This window comes from Equus przewalskii, chromosome 12 (assembly GCF_037783145.1).
Source record: "Equus przewalskii isolate Varuska chromosome 12, EquPr2, whole genome shotgun sequence".
Lineage (NCBI taxonomy): Eukaryota > Metazoa > Chordata > Mammalia > Perissodactyla > Equidae > Equus > Equus przewalskii.
The window spans coordinates 8,706,689-8,728,719 of NC_091842.1; the positions used below are offsets into that span (position 1 = coordinate 8,706,689).

The 22,031-nt window shown below is 52.6% G+C and overlaps 2 protein-coding genes and 1 long non-coding RNA gene across 7 annotated transcripts; 2 read left to right on the forward strand and 1 right to left on the reverse strand.

Annotated features, from left to right (window-relative positions):
• The first annotated feature begins 26 nt into the window (after positions 1-26).
• On the forward strand, positions 27-8,957 carry POP7 (POP7 homolog, ribonuclease P/MRP subunit). Of its 5 annotated transcripts, none has more exons than XM_008527348.2 (2): positions 27-517; positions 8,252-8,957. In XM_008527348.2, the coding sequence occupies exon 2, from the start codon at positions 8,262-8,264 to the stop codon at positions 8,682-8,684; it is 423 nt and encodes a 140-aa protein (XP_008525570.1). In that variant the 5' UTR covers positions 27-517; positions 8,252-8,261; the 3' UTR covers positions 8,685-8,957. The 5 variants fall into 5 exon arrangements, with proteins under 5 accessions (XP_008525570.1, XP_070422402.1, XP_008525572.1 ...); XM_070566301.1 differs by having other exon boundaries at positions 45-204; XM_008527350.2 differs by having other exon boundaries at positions 100-286.
• A 786-nt stretch (positions 8,958-9,743) lies between these two features.
• On the reverse strand, positions 9,744-11,812 carry LOC103555643 (uncharacterized). Its single transcript, XR_546038.2, has 3 exons — positions 11,439-11,812; positions 10,952-11,167; positions 9,744-9,989 (listed from the first exon to the last, which is right to left on the reverse strand). It is a non-coding gene; the product is annotated as an uncharacterized lncRNA (long non-coding RNA).
• Positions 11,813-18,559: 6,747 nt separating this feature from the next.
• On the forward strand, positions 18,560-21,915 carry EPO (erythropoietin). Its single transcript, XM_008527376.2, has 4 exons — positions 18,560-18,970; positions 19,239-19,325; positions 19,590-19,769; positions 19,938-21,915. Exons 1-4 carry the CDS (start codon positions 18,674-18,676, stop codon positions 20,091-20,093), a joined length of 720 nt encoding a protein of 239 aa, XP_008525598.1. The 5' UTR covers positions 18,560-18,673; the 3' UTR covers positions 20,094-21,915.
• The last annotated feature ends 116 nt before the right edge of the window (positions 21,916-22,031 follow it).

The following is a 22,031-nucleotide window of genomic DNA, read 5'->3' on the forward strand; positions in this document are numbered from 1 at the left end:
CCCAGCTCGTCACGTGACGCGGGGCCAGCTGCGCCCCGGGGGGTGGGTGGGGGTAGGGGGCAGCCCCGGGGGGCATCCCGCGCTGCACCCCGGCACGTGACGCGCGACCGTCGCGACTCCCAGTGGCCTCGTCGGTGTTTCCCGGCCAGTCGGCTTCCTCCGGGGAGGCCGCCTGGATTGAAGGAAAGCTTAACCACTCCAGAGGTGCGTCCGTCAGACGGCCTGGAAGACGTGAAAGGAGCGGAGAGCCGAATGATTTAGAAACAGCCCGAGGCAGTGCTGGCTGGTGAGACCTGGAGTTTCTGTCTGGCTCCGCCACTGACTGGCTCCTGGACCTCAGGGGCCAAAGGAGTTGACGCTTTCGGGCCTCAGTTTCTCTTTTCTAGTAAGGTGTGAATGCTGTTCTCCATCCCATCCCCGGCCCCCATCCCGCTCCCATCCCGGCGAGCTGGAAGAATTAGAATAGGTGAATGTGAAAGGCTTTGAAAAGAGGGAAACTGCTATGCAAATGTGCAAGGTAGGTTGACACCTCCTTTGTTTAAAAAAGAGGTCTTCGAGAACGACTTTTCCGAATCCCTGAAGTTTTTAGGCTGAGAAAGCTTTGTGTGTGTTTTCATCACTCTCCTCCCAAGTCTTTCCAGAATGTATATTGTCCTTTCCAGCTTCCTAAAACAACCGTTACTAAGTACACAATAATCCTCCTCAAGACGGGGAAAGGTGAGTTCTGACTTGGAACTCGAGTGCCCACAGGGGACAGTTGTGCCATAATGGAGTGCGGACCTCGGGAGCTCCCACGAAGGCCCTTTGTTCCTGCGCCGAATACCCGCCCACCCCAGCCGCGCGGCTTCTGTGCACTTGGAGTTTTAGTGTCTCCTTTTTCAGTTCCCTCCACTTTCTTGCAGCCAGGATTCCCGCTCCAGTGTGTCAGTCAAGCTGCTTGCTCACAGGCTGGAAAAGGCAGTTGTTTAAAGGAAGGGCTCCTGTGCTGGTTCCATCCATTCCTGACTGTGGCCTTGGGCGGGTTAATTAATCTCTGGGGTCTCTGGATTGCGTGGTTAAGCATTTGGCACAGGGCAGGCGCTCCACAAAAGTTGGCTAAGAGGGGCTTCTGGTTCCACAGGGTCCACAACATTCAGACTGTTAGCACTGTGTGAAAATCTATCAACAGACTCCAACTTGGGTCAGAATTCTTCTAGACTAAAGTTCTTAACGTTATGATGGCTGTGTTTTCTTACTCAAAAGCTTTTGCTGTTGATGCGTTTTGTTTCTGAACTTTTCTACATCGTGTTCTAGGTGATTGAAGTTACTAGCAGCCTAACCTCTGAATAAATGAGGTCTTGGCATGTTTTAATTGTTAATTGGCAAATGTGAGATTGCAGATTATAGGAGAGAAATGGCTCAGAGGAAAAAGAGGGCGACCTCTGTGGAGTGGAAGCAGTCGGGGACAGGGGCAGCCTGTGCTGAGCTGGAAGGATTTGGGTAGATTTAGGAAAAGCGGGCATGAGCTGGAGAATAGCCACAATCCAGGCTGGAGGAGAAGAGGACCTGGATTGCTAGTTGGATGAGAGGTGAAGTGAACCTCGGTTGAGGGCCTCCATGAAAATGTTTTGGGTTTTTTTGGTAAGGAAGATTGGCCCTGAGCTAACATCTGTTGCCAATATTCCTCCTTTTGCTTGAGGGAGATTGTCCTTGAGCTAACATCTGTGCCAGTCTTCCTCTATTTTGTATGTGGGACGCCACCACAGCGTGGCTTGACAAGCAGCGTGTAAGTCCCTGCCCGGGATCCAAACCTGTGAACCCCAGGCCACTGACGCAGAGTGTGTGAACTGAACCGCTGTGCTACCAGGTGGGCCCACAAAAATGTCTTTGATCTGAGAATAGCACCCACTAGATGCTGCCTGACAAGAAGAGCACATTCGGCTCCAGAGTGGGAGATCAGAGTGTTTGCCCAGGTTCCCTGGGGACCAGCGTGTGACCCTGGAGAGGTACTCTGCAGTGGGGGAGGGTACCTCTCATAGTTTGGGCCTCTGCTGCTGCAGAGAACACTGGAAATTGGATGATAGAAGCGCCCTCTTTGGGAAAGGCAACTAATGAAATCAGAACTGTGCATCTCCCATACAGTGCTTAAAAATTACAAAGAAATCACTTGGACCTAAAATATTTTTGTTTATTCAGGTGCTATGCTGTAAAATGTCTTGGTCTGTGTTGTTTTAGATTTGCAAGCTTTTGAACTAAACAAAGAGATTTGGTTAGATGATTAATGGAGATGAAAGGGAGGTCTCCAGGAAGACTAGACAGCCAAACTCTGCCTTTTTTCTTAACGGCAGATTCCTCTGCGGTGTTTGCCTTGAATGAAATGCAAAAAGATAAGGACCATCTAGTGTCAGATTGGTTTATTACAGAGCCCGGCTTCACCCACCTGAATTGTGAACCTTTGTATTTATCTGGATGTCAAAGTTTGGAAAATGTATTTTAAATATCACGAAAAGGCACAGTCTGAGTCGTGGAGTGATAATTCATAAACTGTGCTTACTGTTAATTATCAGACAAAATGGGCCCTGAAATTAATATATTGCATTCAGAATTACTTTCGGCCATGAGCTACATTCTTTGGTGGACCAAATGTAACTGCTTGTCTAGTCAGCAATGACCTCCACGTTGCTGAATCGACTGGTCCATTATCTTATGTGGCTTGTCAACAGCATATGACACAGCCAGTCCCTCCCTCCTCCAGGAAATGCTTTCTTCACCTGGCTTCCAGGACATCGTACTTCCTTGGGTTTCCTCCTACTTCACTAGCTGCTCCTGCTGAGTCCTTTGCTGGTTCCTCCTCTTCTCCCCTACCTCCGAGGGCTCAGTCCTTCCAGACCTCTCTGTTGTAACGGGAGGGACTGCACGGGACATGAGCCCCACTGCTAGACGTTCCTGCCTCAGCTTAGTTGTTGCCTCCTTTGGAAAACCTTGGATGCCCCAAGGTCATGTGGGCTGTTCCTCCTTGGGGGTCCACCAAATCCTGTACATGGTCCCACCTGAACGCTGGTCACACTCTTGCCCATCTTGTTTACCTTCCACGCTAAACTGGGAGCTGCTTAGCACAATATTCTATGATGTCACCAGTATTCCAACAGCCTAACAGTTCTCCTGATCGACCTTTTATTGCGAAGTGGTATCCCATGGCCGTAGCATGGTTTGTTGGACCAGTCAGCCATTGGAAGATAGCTGGGTTGTTTCCAATTTGGGGCTATTACATATAAAACTGCTGTGGACATTTGTGGATGAGCTTTTAAATGCCCAGGAGTGCTGTTGCTGGGTCGTATGGTAAGTGTATGTTTAGTTTTAGAAGAAACTGCCAAACTATTTCCTAGAGTGGCTGTCCCCTTGGACATTTCCAAGCAGTGTATGAGAAATCCAGTTTCTCCACATTCTCATCAATACTCGGTATCGTCAAGGCTATTTTAGACATTCTGATAGGCGTGTACTGGTATCTCATCATGGTTTTAATTGGCATTTCCTTAATGGCTAATGACGTTGAACATCTTATGTGTGTTTTTGCCATCCTAGGACCATCTTTGCTGAAGTGTCTGTTCCCGACTTTTCTCATTGGGTTGTTTGTTTTGTAACTCTTGAGTTTAGAGTTCTTTGAATACAGTCTTTTGTCAGATATGTGACTTGTGATTATTTTCTCCCAGTCTGTGGCTTCTCTTTTCATCCTATTAATGTGGTCTTTCACAGAGTAGAAGTTTTTCATTTTGATGAAGTACAGGTTATCACTTTTTTTCTTTAACAGACGGTACTTTTGGAGTTGTCTAAGAACTCTTCACCCGACCCCATGTCATGAAGATGTTTTCCTCTAAAAGTTTTCTCGTTTTACATTTTATATTTAAATCTACCATCCATTTTGTGTTCATTTTTTGCATAGGGCTGAGGTTCACTTCTCTGCCTATTTGCCCAATTATTGAAAAGACTATCCCTTCCCCATTGAACTGCTTTTGCACCTTCGTCAAAAATCAGCTGGCTGTACTTGTGTGAATCTATTTCTGGTTCTCTATTCCACTTAATTGAATAGAATTATTCCACAATTCTATCCTTTGGCAGATGCGACACCGTCTTGATCATCGTGTTTATGTAGTAAGTCTTAAAATCAGGTATTGTGATTCCAACTTTTTCTATTTCAAAATTGCTTTAACTATTTTATTTCCTTTGCCTTTCCATGCAGATTTTAGAATAAACTTGTCCATATCTACAAAAAGTCTTGCTGGGATTTTCATAGGAATCACATTAAATCTACAGATCCATTTGGAGAGAACTGATGTCTTTACTATGCTGAATCTTCTAGTACATGGACATGGTCTATCTCTCCGTTTACTTAAATCATCTTTGATTTCTTTCATCAGCATTTTGCAGTTTTCGGCATACATATTTTGTACATGTTTTGTTAGACTTATAACTAAATATTTCTCCCACCTCCCCTGGAGTGATTGTAAATGGTATTGTGTTTTATTTTTATTATTTTATTTATTTATTTTTTTGGAGGAAGATTAGCCCAGAGCTAACATCTGCTGCCTATCCTCCTCTTTTTGCTGAGGAAGACTGGCCCTGAGCTAACATCTGTGCCCATCTTCCTTTACTTTATATGTGGGACGCCTGCCACAGCATGGCTTGCCAAGCGGTGCGTAGGTCCGTGCCTGGGATCCGAACTGGCAAACCCCAGGCCCCCAAAGCGGAATGTGTGAACTTAACCACTGCGTCACTAGGCCAGCCCCTGGTATTGTGTTTTAAATTTCGGTTTCCAATTGTTTATTGCCAGTGTATAGAAATATAATTGAGGGGGGCTGGCCCCGTGGCCAAGTGGTTAAGTTCACACATCCACTTCTGAGGCCCAGGGTTTCGTCAGTTCTCATCCTGCGTGAGGACCTGGCACTGCTCGTCAGGCCATGCTGAGGCGGCATCCCACATGCCACAACTAGAAGGACCCACAACTAAAAATATACAACTCTGTACCAGGAGGCTTTGGGGAGAAAAAGAAAAAATAAAATCTTTAAAAATATATATATATAATTGATTTTGTATGTTGATCTTGTATCCTACAAACTTGCCAAACTCACTTATTACTTCTATGAGTTTTTTGCAGATTCCTTGGGATTTTTGCTGAGGAAGGCTGGCCCTGAGCTAACATCCGTGCCCATCTTCCTCTACATTATATGTGGGACGCCTGCCACAGCATGGCTTGCCAAGTGGTGCCATGTCCGCACCTGGGATCCAAACCAGCGAACCTGGGCCGCTGAAGCGAACGAACGTGTCAACTTAACCACTGGCCCCTGTAGATGTTTTGTAGATGCTCTTAATCAGGTTGAGGAAGTTCCTTCTATTCCTTGTTTGCTGGGAGTTTTTTATCATAAATGGGTGCTAAATTATGTTAAATGGTTTTTCTGCATCAATCAATAGCATCATGTGATTTTTCTTCTTTAGCTTGTTATTATGGTGGATAATATTGATTAGTTTTCTTTTTTTTTTAAGATTTTATTTTTCTTCTTTCTCCCCAAAGTCCCCCAGTACGTAGTTGCATATTTTTAGTTGTGAGTCCTTCTAGTTGTGGCATGTGGGATGCCACCTCAGCATGGCTTGATGAGCGGTGCCATGTGCGCACCCAGGATCTGAACCGGCGAAACCCGGGGCTGCTGAAGCAGAGTGCACAAATTTAACCACTCGGCCTTGGGGCCGGTCCGGATTGGTTTTCTTATACTGAACCAGTCCTGCATCTTCGGAATAAACTCTTCTTGGTCGTGGTGTGTAGTTCTTTTTATATACTGCTGGATTCAATTTGCTAACATTTTGCTGAGGATTTATGCGTCTTTGTTCATGAGAGATAGCAGTCTGTACTTTTCTTCTTCTGTATTGTCTTTTCTGGTTTTGGCCTCATAAAAGTAGTTGGGAAATGTTCCTTCCTCTTCTGTTTTCTGGAAGAGATTGTGTAGAATTTCTGTTATTTCTTTTTTTGGTAGAATTCACCAGTGAAACCATGTGGGCCTAGATATTTCTTTTTCTAAAGGTTTAACTATGAATTTAATTACTTTAATAGTTATAGGACTATTCAGATGATCTATTTCACCTTGGAGGAGTTTGGTAGTTTGTAGTTTTCTAGGAATTGGTCCATTTCATCTAAGTTGTGGAATTTATGGATGTAGAATTGTTTGTATTATTTTCTAACCATCTTTTAATGTATAAGGGATCTTTAGTGTTATCCCTTCTTTCATGTTTGATAATTTAACTTGTCTTCTTTCTCTTGTACTCTCTTGTCAGTCTTGCTAGACTAGAGGCTTATCAATTTTACAGATATTTTCCAAGAACCAGTTTTTACTTTGAGTTTCTTTATTGTTTTTCTGTGTTCAGTTTCGTTGTCTTTTGCTCTTTATTATTTCCTCCCATCTTCTTGCTTTGGCTTTATTTGGCTCTTCTTGTTCTAATTCCTTGCGGTGGAAGCTTAGATTATGCTTCCATTCTTTTGAAAATACTGTTCAGTGTTTCCAGAATACTTCTTGGTTCCCTGAAGAACTTCTGTTTATCCATCAAAGCTCAGCTCAGATGTCACTTCTGAGGCAGAATAGGGTTGTACCCAGCCTTTCCTCCTCACGCCCCCATAAACCCCCAAATTTGTGATTAAGGAAGGAATCTGACGCTAAAAGAACTATAGGATTTAAATGGTGCTGAGAGAGAAGTTCTCAGGGATCTGACCTCTTTCCAGCCCCCAGTCAAATGGGATCAGACTCCACCCTAGGCAACTAGACAGGGGTCTGGGGGTGGGCAGGGGGGCATAAAAATGCCAACGCACATGTGTAGGCTTATAGTTTACAAGGTCACATTGGGTTTCACGACCCAATGGCAAGACAGGAATTATCTCCATTTAAATGATGGGGAAACTCAAGAGGAGAGTAGTTCCAGGTCCCCAGTGCATGTCTAACTCATTTCCGAAAGGAACTCGCCAGAAGCTACACCAATCTCGGGGGAGAATCCCCTCCCCAGGCAGAGGAAACCCCTCCCTGCTGGCCTTGGGGAGCCACGACCCCCCGCGCGCCGCTCCACCCTGCCCGCCAGGGGGCGCACGTCCCCGCTCCCGGGTCGCGGGCAGCATTCGAGCTGGTGGGCCGTGGTTGAGGCGTGTGGGTGGGTCTGCGTGCCCCGGGGAAGCCGTGGGTCCCCAAGGGCTGGCCTGGGGTGGGGTCAGCCCGGCAAGAGATAAGGGAGAGGGGCGGGTCCCCAGGAACTGCAAGGGAGTCCCGAGGCGCCGTCCGCCGCCTCGTCACTCAACTCTCCCATCTGTGGGCAACAGGGCCCTCGGGCCGGAGGCCAGCGCTGCCAGCTCCGCCACGCCGCCTCTGACTGGAGGAGGGAAGTGATGGGCGCGGGAGTCCAGTTGTGCCTTCAGGCCCTTCGCGATCACGTTCTCCTGAACTCGCCGCCCTCTCTGCTCTCTTTGAAAGACCCTCCCTCAAGTCCTACACGCCGCTACAGTGGCTTCCTCCCCGCCTTTCTCTCCTCCAGGACCCCTTCGCGGGCCGGGGACTCGGCCTGGCCTGGGAAAGCGGACCCTCCCCGGCTAGTCCTCCCCGGCTTCGACTTGGGACACGCCCCCTGGCCCCGCGCCCCGCCTCCGAGGCGTACACGTGGTAGATCCCGTCAACTCCGGAAGCCTCGCGTTACTGAGACACACCGCGCGGTCGCGCGAGCGCTCAGGAAAGGGGCGGGGAGGACGGAAGCCGGGAAGGCCATTCGTGCGCCGCAGGGGTCTGGCTGGGGCGGGGGCCACGTGCACGCTCCGCAGCCCTTTCCAGAGCCGGGCGCCGACGGAGCGGTCGTGATCGGGCGTTCTGTAGCGCTGCTCTTTGCTTCTCTTCCGCTCCTGGGGCCTGGGGGTCGCGAGCAGCGCCCTCTGTTCGGGCCGGTCGGCGCAGCGCTTGAGTGGCCCGGCTGGGGAGCGGGCCCCGGGCGCGCAGAGGGTACTGTGGACTGGGGAGAGTAGGCGCGGGGAAGGGGCGGCGGAGGGCTTGAGGTTGGTGATGTCATGGATGAATAGGAACTGAGAACCGGGGGTGGGGGAGATACGGGGACTGGAGGGGAGTGGGAGGGGACTGAGAGGCTGGAACGGAAGAGGGGCGTCGACTGCGCCCCCTCCCGGCTGCACGCTTTGGGAAGGAAACTGGATGGGAAAGGAGGCGAAGTCACCCTCGTTGATCTTGTCCCTTTCCCGTGCCAGGGCACACAGCATGGCAGAAAACCGAGAACCCCGCGGGGCCGTCGAGGCTGAGTTGGACCCGGTGGAGTACACCCTTCGGAAGCGGCTGCCCCACCGCCTGCCCCGGAGACCCAATGACATTTATGTCAACATGAAGACTGACTTTAAGGCCCAGTTGGCCCGCTGCCAAAAGCTGCTGGATGGCGGGGCGCGCGGTCAGAACTCATGCACTGAGATCTACATTCACGGCTTGGGCCTGGCCATCAACCGTGCCATCAACATTGCCCTACAGCTGCAGGCAGGCAGCTTCGGGTCCTTGCAGGTGGCTGCCAATACCTCCACGGTAGAGCTTGTCGATGAGCTGGAACCAGAGACTGATACGCGAGAGCCGCTCACCCGCATCCGCAACAACTCGGCCATCCACATCCGAGTCTTCAGGGTCACACCCAAGTAACTGAAGTGAGGCTGGCTTGCATTTTCTGTGCCCCTTCACGCAGCTGGGCTCAGCTGAGGCTCTCGTTGTACTGAGTACTGTCGTGGATTTCCTACCAGACCCATGTAAGAAAAAGCCTGTCCCCTCACAGCCCAGAGGACTGAACTGACACGGGGAGTCTTGTCTCTTTTTGGGCCCAAGCAGTGGGTCTTCCTGAATCTTTGTGGTCTGTAACCATTGTCCTATACAATAAAAAGTGTCAAGTTGTGCTAGTGTCAGGCCACCCCACTGCCACTGCCTCTCGCCTGTGTAAATTCTGTGTGTATCTGGAAAGGAGAGCCGGAAACTTTAAGTATTTGGGTACGGGAGGGGAACTCAAGTGTTTCTTGCCTTCACAGAGAGCATAGGTTTACTACGGACGGTGTAACATAAAACAAACTTTACAGTGTAGAAGCTGGACGATCCCAGTGTTTGCTTTAAAATGTCCTCTCAGAGGAAGGCCGGCTGAAGTCCAGCTGGGATAGATGTAGGCTCGAGAAGCATCAGGCTCTCTAGTGGCGGTTTCCAGGCACGGGAATGGTGAGGGTTTAAGGATGAAGGAAGCAAAGACCGGGGCCTCTTGTGTCGGTCTCTGATGTCGGGACCGACACAAGTTTCACTTGATTCCTGGTCCTGCGGGGCCCAGATTCATCCAAGCAGCTGTGGTCCAGAGCCCATCAGACCCTTCTGGCTGGGCTGTTCTAGTGGGAAAGGAGAGCTTGCCCCCTGAATGACTGGGCACACAGGTAATAGATACTTTTTTGTTTGCGTGTTTGGAGGAGGATCTGATTTCTCATGTTTATCCAACCAGAGTCACCTAAAGCAATGTTTATCAAAGCGGGTGATGACCCGTTTGTGGGTCTTGAAATCAATTTACTGGGTCATAGACTTAAAAGCAAGTGCAGAACAAAAAATGCAACTGAAATGGCACTGTTTTGCTGACACTCAGTTATAGATGTGGATATATACATGCATACTAGTGATGTAAATTGTGTTTTTTTACTGTCGGTCGAGTCACAAGAGTTTAAAAGCCTCAGATCAAAAGGTTAGTAACAGAATTTTACTCTAGTTTGCTTGAAGGCAGTTTGGTTTGGGGTTCTGAAAATCGGGCTTCTCATTTATCAAAATCCCTTCCTCCGGCTTGAGTGTTCGTGTTGGTGAGGGACTCTGATGCTGGATGACTGACTGCCAGCAACTCAGGAAAGCAGACTCTTACAGGAAGGACTGTCGCTTCATTCACATGACACATGCTGAGTGCCTCCTGGAAGCCAAGGCCTGGGTTGGGCCCTGGGGAGGGATACAAAGATGAGTATAAAATAGCCCCTAGCTTCAAGGAGCTCACCATTTCATTGGGAAGGTGGATACACAAATTTTTGTGTATGAGTAAGGTGTGTTACATAAGAAGTAAGAGTAGCCACAATAGGGAAAGGTGAAGGCAACAGCAAACTTCCTGGTGGGGTCTAAAATGGTTTCACCTTTGGCCTGGGTATTGAAGGAAGAATAGGAGTTTGCCAGGCAAAAAAGAAAGGACATATCTAGCAGAGGGGTCAGCATGCACAAAGGGGATTCATGGATAGGTGGGGCATGTTCTGGGACTAGAGGGTCACTCAGGGTGCTAGAAAGCAGGAGGCACTGGGGAGACTTGAGGCAGACAAGACCAGAGACATTTCTATCACACCCCAGTAGACTCCCCACCTCATTCCCTTGTCAGCCTTGACTACAAGGCTCCCCTGCCCTGGGGCTCTGCAGTAGCAGAGTGGGGAGCCAGCAGGGAACTGCAGTGAGCTCTGTGTCTCCCTGCACGTATGTATTCTTGTGTCTCTGTGCTCCTGGCCTAGGCCCAGCCGAGGTGGCGGCAGGCAGCCCTTCTGCGTTTGGTTTATTTTGGCAGCTCCCTCTTTCAGCCTATTTGTTTGTTGTTTCTACTCCATGTTCTCTCACTGCTTGCCAATGGGGCTTCCCTCAGTGGCAGGTCTGCAGAAACAGCCCCTAGACGTTGCCCCTGAAGGAAGAGAGGGTCTGGGGCTCACCCTGTAGTGTGTGTGGGCAGGTAGGGGGTGTGGGGAAGGCTCCTGCATCTGTCTGAGTGCATGCACGGTGGGCGGGCCAGGAACTCAGTTTTCCTCCCATAGGGACGCCAACCCTGGGCTCTGTTCCTCTCCCTTCTCCTGGCTCCCTGAAGCGTCTTCCGTGGAAGCTTGGGAAGCAGAAGAGGATGGGGCAGAAGGTACGTCCAAATGCAATTCTACCTTGTTTTTACTTGACAACTGCAGAGCCCACAATAAGTGCCAAATGACCTCCTGCTTCAAAAACAGATCCCCAGAGGCCAGGACCGAAAGGCTTGTCTTGGAGGAGGCTGTAGACGTTGGCTCATCACCCATAGCATCTTGAGCATCCACTAGCTGTAGGGATCTGTTAGGCGCCAGGCCTGCCCGGGGAGGTGCCAGCCAGTGGTCCTGCAAAGTCTAATAGGAAGCAGATAGATTTAAAAAGACAAATAATTTGCCTAGTGCTCAGAACTGTGCTGGCGTTAGTAAGGGCTCAATAAATAGTAACGGCTGCTATTGTTAGTATGAGACATTTTGCTGGAAAATGGTTTAGGGCCTCTTAATGGGGATGGGGGAGGGGCAGGAAGGTCATTCGTGTGTGTGTGTGTGTGTGTGTGTGTGTGTGTGTGTGTGTTTGACTTACGAGGCCGGGTTATTAGTTCTGTGAGCTTTTCTATTTGTGGCTCACCTGCGGGAGCAGAAGACAGGCCCTCAGGACATAGGAACTGGTTTGGATGTGCTGATGATCCTCCTGGGAAGGTCCCCACACTCTGTCCCTGTGAGTTCCTGGTGCTTGGTCAGGAGCCGGGGAAGAATGGCATGTTCCACAAACCCTCCAACCTCTGGAGAAGTTGGACTGGAGTATGTGTCAAATCTAACTCCTAGGGGCCGGCCTAGTGGGGCAGCAGTTAAGTGCGCACGTTCCGCTTCTCGGCGGCCTGGGGTTCGCTGGTTTGGATCCCGGGTGTGGTCATGGCACCGCTTGTCAAGCCATGCTCTGGTAGGTGTCCCACATATAAAGTAGAGGAAGATGGGCACGATGTTAGCTCAGGGCCAGTCTTCCTCAGCGAAAAGAGGAGGATTGGCAGCAGTTAGCTCAGGGCTAATCTTCCTCACACACACACACACACACAAAAGTAACTCCTTAGGGAACAGATGTCCACCTGCACAGAGATGTGGGGGGAGGCAAAGGTTATCCCACCAAGGAAAAAGTCGGTGAAAATGGCCACTGAAGATGATCTTCCTAATGGGGTTATGGGTCCTTTTTAATTTGTTTTGGGTTAGTCACATTTTCTAGTTTTTCAGTGATCACATATTGTGGGGTTTTTTTTGTTTTTTTTTTTCTGAGGAAGATCAGCCCTGAGCTAACATCTGCTGCCAATCCTCCTCTTTTCGCTGAGGAAGCCTGGCCCTGAGCTAACATCCGTGCCCATCTTCCTCTACTTTATATGTGGGACACCTACCACAGCATGGCTTGCCAAGCGGTGCCATGTCTGCACCCGGGATCCAAACCGGTGAACCCCGGGCCGATGAAGCGGAACGTGCGCACTTAACTGCTGCACCACCGGGCCAGCCCCACATATTGTTTTTGTAATAAGAAAAAGTTAATTTTTTTACAAAGCCTGTTCCTTTGTTCTGTTCTCTAGGGGGGGTGATCAGGGGGTTTAGTTATCAAACGGATGAGATAAAAGTCGAAGTGACTCCATTGCCAAATCCAGTAACTAATAAATAGCTGATGAATAGATGGATGCATGCATTTGTTGACGGATGTCCAGGATGGCTTGCTTTTGACTCTATAACAAGTCTCTGTCCCCTTGAGAAACGCCACCTGTCTTGTCACTGGAACTATGCGAGCAGAGACTGGACCTTCATCTTTAGGGGACCTTCTAGGTCCCTTTCAGCTCAGCGTCTATGAATCTTGTTTGATGCAAGAAAAACATACTTTTGCAAAAGTACTAAAATTATTTGCTGATCCATGAAATAAAACGTGAGCAGAAAGGCTCACTTACATTCAGGTCGGGGGATGCCTATGGGGTCAAGCAATAGGTTCTTGTAATTTGTTGGTTCTCAGTGAGCCATGAACAATTTGGGAAAACATTTGCTAAATTTGGATATTTAAGAGTATGTCTGAGGCTTCTATAAACTTGCCTTGAGTAGATTGTGGCCTTTATTCCTCCAAGTAGGAAGAGCCTATAGGACCACCCAGTAGAGTGCGTGCAGAATCCTTAGAAAGTCCCCAAGGCCAGGTTAACAAAAGGAAACTTTTGTATTCACAACTACACACCTGCAGAGGTCTTTCGTGGGAGAAAAACATCACTCCCACTGGTGTTGCCAGGAGTGTTTTAATTTAGTTAGGATCCTCTTGTTTTATTTTTGGACAGGAAAGCTACTCAGGCCAATTTAGCAGCTCCATCTTCTGATATAGGGTGGGTGATACAGGAAGAGGCTTAGGAACATTCAGCAATCCTTGTAAGTTAGAGATCCTAGGATGTAGGCCGACATGTTTCACAGAAACCTAACCAGGGGAAGAAGTTCTGGAGCTGGAGGTGGAGGTATTGGTGCTCCAGGAGCCATCCTTCAAGGACTGTGGCATTGGAGGGATTCAAGAGACAAGCGACCGAGGAAGATGACCCTGTAATGCTCCAAGGTTTGTCTGGGGTGGGCCCAAAGGCCTCATTCAGTCCCAGGTCTCTGGGGCTTCTCTGGGCCTCCCGAGGAGGAGACCCACATTGATAGGGCAAGAAATCCCTGTTGGCCCCAGGCTTTGCGTAAACTAAGTTGAAGACTTGTCTTGATATCTGCATCTTAACCCACCTCCAACTCCCGCAGTGACGCCATTTCACTCAGTGGTGTTCAGGGGCAAGTTTCTCTAAAGTATAGTCACTGTACACACCCAGGGATGCCTCTGTCCACACTGCACTGTTCTCACAATTCTAATGAGTTGCTTGGGGTTGGGGGAGGGGGTGGACAGCGACAATACCAGAGATATGGTGCCATGAACCTGTGCCCAGCTCCCCAGAGAGAACAGCAGAAGACGATGGAGGAAGGTTGAAGAATATGCTGGAGATTTGATCTCCAGGCCTCCAAAGTGGAGACAAATAGGAAGGATACTAAAGCAGAGCGTGCAGGAGTAACAGCAGCGTTTATCGATTACCCTATGCCAGGCGTTACGTAATCCCATGACAGCTTGGGAAGTGATTACTATCATTTTCACCATCCTCAGGCTCGGGGATAAAGTCACTTGTCCAAGTCGGGTGCTAGCAAGTGGCAGAGCTCAGGCCACCAATCGCTGCTGGGCCACAGAGCTGCTGGCTGAGAACAGAAACCCGGATGTCTGGTGATACTGGCTACTTTATAGCCAAGAAAGTAGCCCTTGCCTCATTTTCTCCAAGTTGACCTTCGCACAGGACTTTCTTTGATTCTCCGCCAGGAATCTCTTCTAAAGCGTTCTTGCTCCCTTCCCAGTTTCCCAGGGTCCGGCAGCCCTCCACCACCGTACCCTCCAGGGTCCGGGCCACCTCACTTCCCAGCACAGAAGGGCTTCTGGGCTGCCGGCTGAACTCCCCAGCCAAACCAAGAAACCACTGCTTGGAAAGGAGGAAGGAGGAGAGGCCCGGAGGCCCCCCTTGTCCCCAACACGACTCCAGGCAGCTGGGGCTTCGTGCTGCCTGGGGCTCTGGGACAGCTCAGGGGGGCTGTAAATTTGCTTCTCCTTGGATTTTTCAGTCTGAATTGGCTGCCAGGAAGACTTCATGGAACAGAGCCTGCCTCCACCCCCGCCATCCTCTGTCACAACCGTCCCTTTTCAGACCCTGCCTCTGTGACTGCCTGCTCAGGAAGTGGATGGCCGCCTCGCAAGCCCCCGAGATCCCAGAGCTAGGTTGTCCAGGCATGGCTCCAGCAAGCACTCACAGGATGAGCAGCTCACTTCCCCCTGGGAGGCCCATTCTCTGGCTGAGGTGTCTGGAGTGGAGGGACCACACAACGCAAGCCACGTAGGAGTGATGACCGTAAACAGGCAACATGCTGGGTGCCTGGTGGGTACGAAGGTGAACGAGACCTGCCATAGACTGTCCTTTGCTCCCTTCTCTGATTAACAGGACACCTGTGCTGCCTGACTCCAGAGAGTACCATTCTCATCAGAGTCTATGTGAATGGCACTCCCTGGAGTTGTGCAGTGCTCAACCCTGACAGTTGGACATGGTGGCCCAGCCAGGCGAGGCCTAAGACATGTACATAAAGGATGGCAGCACGGAGGAAGGGGACAACTTCCTGCGGGGGGATCAGGGAAGGCTTCATAGAGGAGGTAATGCTTGGATTTGGCCTTTGAAGAACACGGGGAGATGGTGTGGAGGGTGATCCAGGTGGAAGGCACAGCATGAGCAAAGGACAGGAAGCAGCAAACCATCTAACTGAGCTCCCGTGATGGAGGGAGTGGGAATGAGCAAAGTGGGAGAAGAGGCTGGAAAGGTAGGTGGATGGCAGAACACGGGGTTTTAGTTCTGAGGCAACCGGGAGCCATTGCTGGCTTCTGCTCCAGAGTGACAGGAAGACAGCTATTCAATGGGAAAGTTAATCCAGCAGCAGGGTTGGGGGTCAACGGGAGAGGTCAGCGAGGAGACCCTCTGTGGTGGCCCTGGGACTGGGTCAGCCCCATGCCAGAGGAATATAAGCAGGCAGATGGAGGGGGCACTGGTAGGGGGGGTGGTAGGCCTTGGCCGGGGAGCCTCAGGTGGCTTCCCGATTTCTTGCTGCTCCTCAGGGTCTCCCGCCATCAAGAACAGGTAGATGGACCCTGCTGGGCAGTACCCAAGAGCACCTGGGTTGAAGTTGGCCCCCAAACGAGCCTCTGTCCTCTTGGTAGGATTACTCTTGGGTGCGGGGGAACCGAGATCCTCTCCTCTACCTTGTCTCCCAAGCTGCGATTGATCGTAGCTCTCTCTCCAAAAGCCCCAGGGGATGAGCCCGCACCACCCCTGTCCAGCAGGCCCCAGCACCGAGGGACGGGTGCTCAGGGCCCACGTCCTCTCCTTTCGTGAAGGCAGGCGCCTCTGACAAGTTGCCATGAGGGGAGGAGCAGGTCGCACAGCCTGAAAGCCTCCTCCTCTCCTGAGGCCGTGTCTAGCCCCCATCCGTCGCTGGCCCCCTCTCCATGGTCAGGTCAGGGCAGTGATGCAGGAGTCAGGGGATCGGGAACGCAGAGCCTGGGAAGTGGGGGGTCGGGGCAGAACACATGTGCGGACGTGTGTGGACGTGAGTGTGCGTGTGCTCGTCCCACAGCTGGGATCTGCGAAGGGAGCAGAATGGGCTCTGAGGGCTAAGTGGGGCTGGGAGGCTGCCTGGGTGTGGAGAGGAAAGCTGGGACCAGAGGGCATAGCGGGGCGTGCAGACGCCAGATTCAGGGAGGACCCCAAGAGGAGGCTCGAGGTGAGCAGAGGGTCCAGGGCCCCCATTAATTCCCGCCAGACGCACACCAGCCTCTGTCCCCCAGCCCTCCCGTTCACCTCTCTGAACCCCTCTTTGAACATGCTCTCCCCACACCTTATGGCTCCCTCCCTCCCCTCCATCAGGTCTTTATTCCGGTCACCTTCTCATTGGCACCCCTGCCTGCCTGCCTCATCTAAAACGGCAACCTCATCCAGAACCTGGCCCACCCCACCCCACCCCACCCCTGCCCCATGCCTTCTCTCCTTAGTCCTCATTGCCCTTGGAGAGCCTCTATCTTTTATTCATTTTTGTGTTTTCCATCTACCTCTCCACTAGAATGTCAGCTCCTCCAGGACAGGCATTGTCTGTCTCATCCCCAGGTCCCTGGCCAAGAGGAGGTACTCCATAAATATTTCTTGAATGAATGAATGAATGGTTCCCACTCTTTTGGAACAAAATCCATATTCCTCAGAGTGGCATTCAAGGCCCTTCACAACCTGACCCCTCCCTAGCCAGCATTCTGGCCTAAATCTCCGCCTCTCCCTTCCACACCCTCCGCCCCGACACACCTGACCCACCACTCACTTAGCTGGATCCGCCTCCCCCCCCACCTCACATCTCTTCCCATTGAAATCCTAGCCGCCCTACAAGGCTAAGCTCATTGTCACCTCCTGTATCAAATCTTTCTTGATTTCCCCAGCTCAAGGTGAGCTCTTCCTCTTCCAAACTCTTACAGCTTGGCGCTGTAGTCAGTCCTCACACACGGCCCTGTCTACTCATCTCTGTCCTAAGCTACACACTCCAGGAGGCAGGAGTTAGGTCTCAACACACCTTTTTGTCCTGCAAAGTGTGTGATCAAGTATCTTGCACAAAAAAAGACACTGAATGCATGAATGAAATACCTCTAAGGTCATGGGACTGGGTAGGGAGTGAAAGCACATATATATATGTAACCACCTGTATTTGTGGGACTTTCCTGTCCTTTGTGAGCCCTGCACAGGATCTGACTGGTACTTGCAGCACGCCCATTTGACAGGTGAGGGCCCTCTGGCTCAGGGACTGAGGCCACTTTCCAAGGTTTGAGAGGCCGGTCAGCCTTGGACTCCTGCTCGGGGGAGCTTGCCCCCTGCCACAGGGCTTCCTAGGAGCCACAGCGGCTTAACTGCAAATCCGAGCTGCCACCACTCTGGGGGTTAGTGCTATTTCAGGGTTCTGAAGAATTTGCCACACAGGTGTTTAACCTATATCACAGGTCAGAAAAATGGACGGCAAAGTGCATGTGTGTCCTGCACAGCATGCCATGTGCTCTGTGCCCTAAAAGTTCAGTGTCTGGGACTTCAGGGTCCTAGAAATGAGAAGTCCTGGGAGAAGACCCCCAGATTTCTTGCGCCAGGCACCCCCATCAAATCCCTCAACAGGAACAACACTGGTTTCTAGAACAACTACTGGGATGGAGAAGGAGGGCAACCTGACTTGCCCCTGCCAGCACCTTCCCGGCGGCCTCGCAGGAACCCAGGCACTCCCAGCTCTGAGCCCCCGCCCAAGACTGGGACGCCCCCCAGGGAGGCGTGGGGGTCCCCAGCCTTTCGCAGAATGGCGCTCCTGTCCCAGGCGCAGGCATTCGGCCCGTCTTGCTGGTGCGCACCCGGCTGCTCCTCCCGGCATCCGGGGTCCGACGGGAGCCGGGGGCCCCGCGCCCGCGGCAGCTCTGCTCCCGCCCCGCGAGCCCCCGACCCAGGCGTCCTGCCCCCTGCTCTGACCCCTCTGGCCCCCACCTCCCGCGACCCCTCACGCGCGCAGCCTCCCCCCCACACGCACGCACACAGCCTGATAACAGCCCGACCCCCGGCCGCAGCCGCAGTCCCCGGGCCAACCCCGGCCGGTCGCCTCGCCTGGCCGCGCCGTCCTCCGGACCCTGGCCAGGGGCCCTGCGCTCGCTCTGCCCCGACCCCGGCTCGGCGTCCCCTGGACCGCGGCCCCCTCCTTCGACTCGCGGGGCTGGCTCTGCCCCGCCGAGCTTCCCGGGATGAGGGCTCCCGGCGCGGGCGCCGGCCGAGCCCCTGGCGTCTGACCGGCGGGCGAGGCGTGGAGATGGGGGTGCGCGGTGAGTGCTCGCGGGCTGGGGCGCTCCCGCCCGTCCTGGGCCCCTGTTTGAAGAGGGATTTACCGCCGGGGCTATTGGCCCCGAGGTGACTGGGTTCAAGGACTCAGCCACTTGCCAAGGACCCTGGAAGGGCAAGGGGGGTGGGGCAGCCTCCACGTGCCGGGGAGTCCCTGGAGAGGTGAAAATCTGACCTGGAGATGGGGACGAGGTTTGGGGGTTCAGGGAGAAGAGGGGCTGCCAGGTGGGTGGGGAGGAAGCTGATACCTGGGTCTCGGAGCAACAACCCGGATCTGCGAGAGGGGCAGCCTCTGTCACACCGGGATTGAAGTTTGGCCGGGAGAGGTGGATGCCGGTAGCTGGGGGGTGGGGTGTGCAGGCGGCAGCAGGATTGAATGAAGGCAGAGGAGACAGACCCTGAGCGCTGGGAAGGTTGGGGGCAGGAGCCACTAGCTGGGGGCAGAGGAGGGGGATGCGTGAACCTGCCCCTCCAAACCAACCCTCCCCTTCCCCTCCCTGCCTCACACTCAGCCCGGATCTCCTTTCCAGAATGTCCTGCCCTGCTGCTTCTGCTGTCCCTGCTACTGCCTCCTCTGGGCCTCCCAGCCCTGGGCGCCCCTCCACGCCTCATCTGTGACAGCCGAGTCCTGGAGAGGTACATCCTGGAGGCCAGGGAGGCCGAAAATGTCACGGTGAGGTCCCCTCCCCAGGACATTCCACAGGACTCACTCTCAGGGGCCCAGGGGTCTCCTCCAAGATCTGGGAGCCCAGACTCCTTCCTGGCACTTGGTTCAGGGGTGGAGGTTGGAAGCCAGAGCTCTCAGTAAAACTGATAAAACTGGTAGCCCCCGACGCATACCTGGAAGCAGGTGAGGGGCAGAGGCGGAGGGTCCTATGGCCTGGGACCGGGGCCGGGGCTGGGGCCCCTGGAGGTTCTGACTCCCCAGTTGTGCATTTCAGATGGGCTGTGCCGAAGGCTGCAGCTTTGGTGAGAATGTCACCGTTCCAGACACCAAGGTTAACTTCTACTCCTGGAAGAGGATGGAGGTGAGTTCATTTTCTCCTTCCTCTTGGAGAGTCTCATTTTGGGAGCCTGACAGGGTGGGAGGGAGAATGATGACGACAGAAAAGAAATTAAGCAGCAAAGATAAGGGCTGAATGAAAAGTGTTCGTTCATTCATTCATTCATTCATTCATTCAACAAGCCTTATTGCATGCCTTCTGTTTGCTCAGCTTGGGGCTTGGGGCTGCTGAGAGGGAGGAGGGAAAGGGCGGCTTGGGCCAGCTGACTCGAGTCTCTGCTCCCTTTAGGTGGAGCAGCAGGCTGTGGAAGTCTGGCAGGGCTTGGCCCTGCTCTCAGAAGCCATTCTGCAGGGCCAGGCCCTGTTGGCCAACTCCTCCCAGCCATCTGAGACCCTGCGGCTGCATGTGGACAAAGCCGTCAGCAGCCTGCGCAGCCTCACCTCCCTGCTTCGGGCGCTGGGAGCCCAGGTGTGTAGGACCCTCCCACACTCTTCCGTCTGCCCTTTCTGTAATGTGGGAGAAGGGCTCTGCCCAGGAACACTGAGACGCTCCTCATCCCCCGCTCCAGTTCTACCCCGAATCCCATCTCACTCTGGGGTCCCGGACTGCAGTAACCTTCTGTTCTCTCCCTGGTAGAAGGAAGCCATCTCCCCTCCAGATGCAGCCTCTGCTGCTCCACTCCGAACATTCGCTGTTGATACTTTGTGCAAACTCTTCCGAATCTACTCCAATTTCCTGCGGGGAAAGCTGAAGCTGTACACAGGGGAGGCCTGCAGGAGAGGGGACAGGTGACCAGGTGCTTGCACCCTGGGCACGTCCACCACCTCGCTCACCACCACTGCCTGTGCCACGCCTTCCACGCCACCACTCCTGACCCCTGTTGAGGGGCTATCAGCTCAGCGCCAGCCTATCCCTTGGACACTCCAGGGCCAGCGGTGACATCGCAGGGGCCAGAGGAACTGTCCAGAGCTCAACCCAGATCCAAGGATGTCACAGGGCCAGCCTGAGGCCCCGAAGCAGGAGGAATTCAGAGTTGATCAGCTTAAACACGGGGATAGGCGCCGTGCTGGGGAGACCCCTAACTCATCTCGGTGCCCTGCGGAACTGTGATGCCAGGACAAGCTGGAGGGCAAATATCTCTTTCTGCCCCTACCAAGGAGGGGCAGGATGGACTGGAGAATTTGGGCGGCAAGCCATGAATTCTCCAGGTCTCATGGGGACTCCCATGACAGCAAGAGCCCACTGGACAATGAGGGTGGTGGGAGCCGTGAAGGTGGGATGGGGGCTGGCCCTTGGCTCTCACGGGGTCCTAGTTTTTGTATTTTTCAATCTCATTGGCAAGAACTGAAACCACAACATGGCTGTTGGCGGTTCTGTTTTCCTGAGAGCACCCTACTTGCCTGGCTCTGCCCCATCCTGGCAGCAGGCAGCAGGCCTGGGAACCCAGAGGGGGAGGGGAGGGCCCTACGTGCTGCCTCGCATGGCCTGTCTGACCTCTTGACCCCACCGGGCCTGAGGCCACAAGCTCTGCCCACACTGGTCAATAAGGTGGCTCCATTCAAGGCTGTCCCTCAGTAGGCAGCTGCCCACTGGCCCAGGACAAGTGTTTAGTGAGCCACGGCTGCCACTGAGGAAGTAGGAACCAGGAAGAAGGGCCCCTTTGGGGGCCGCTGGACCCTTATTATTTCCAGCCTCTTCTCTGTGGTCCCTTTGGCTAAAGCACATTCCCGGCATCAGCCTTTGCCACTGCAGTGCGCAGACTCCCTCTAAATCCAGCTGACTCTTTCCTTGCCTGGGGACGGTCACCATTAATGCGCTATGCTGAATCCTGCAGAAGAGGCAGTAGACAGTGGGGCCGCAGGAGCCACCTTCCCAGACAGCTGATTCATTGCCCACTCGCTCTGGGCCCGATGCTACTCTGGGTGGTTCATTTCTGTGACCTCATTTTGTTCCTTACACAACCCTAGGAGAAAGTTACTGCTGTTACTCCCATTGCACAGATGAGGAAGTAAAGTAACTTGCCCAAGACCAAGATGACAGGAATCCCCATTCCCCCAGCACTCACCCCCTCCCTCTTCCACACAGTCCCCACCTGCTTCTGACCCGGGGGAAGGGGGACCCACAGCAAGCTAACTCGACCTTCACTCCTGATCCCCACTTCTAATTTTACCCTTTACTCAGGCAACCGACTTCAAATTCCTTGCCAGAAATAACGCTGCAAAGTATTGCCCAAGAGAGACCTGTGCAGACAGCAAAAGGTGTCGCAAAACTGTATCGGGACCCCAATCCTGGCCATTATCCTCTTTGTGGGAATCAGTCTTTATGCTTCTATCACAAAACTCAGAGACGTCAGCCTGCGACCCTGCACGTATGCAAAAGAGGGAGAACGGTTTGCAATCTGGCGCAGGAAAAATCACGGGCAGGTTGAGGGGTTGGAGGGTATTTGCCAATTCTGTGTGTCTGCGGGTGGGCGGGTAGGAGGGTCGGCCAAACCGGCTCCTGCGCTACACTGCCCTCTTCAGGCTGTATTGGGAAATGTTAGCGAAGTCTACAAGTAATGGACTCCTTAGGGATTGCCTACATTTCAATAAAAATTTGTATTGTGGTTTCCACACATGGCATCTAGTTCTTGCCCCACCGCTGTGAATCAGTAAGGGAAGAATTACTCTTCCTTGCTGGTGAAATTCAAGCTAAGAGACGTGTCCTGAAGCCCAAGGAATCCAGCTAATA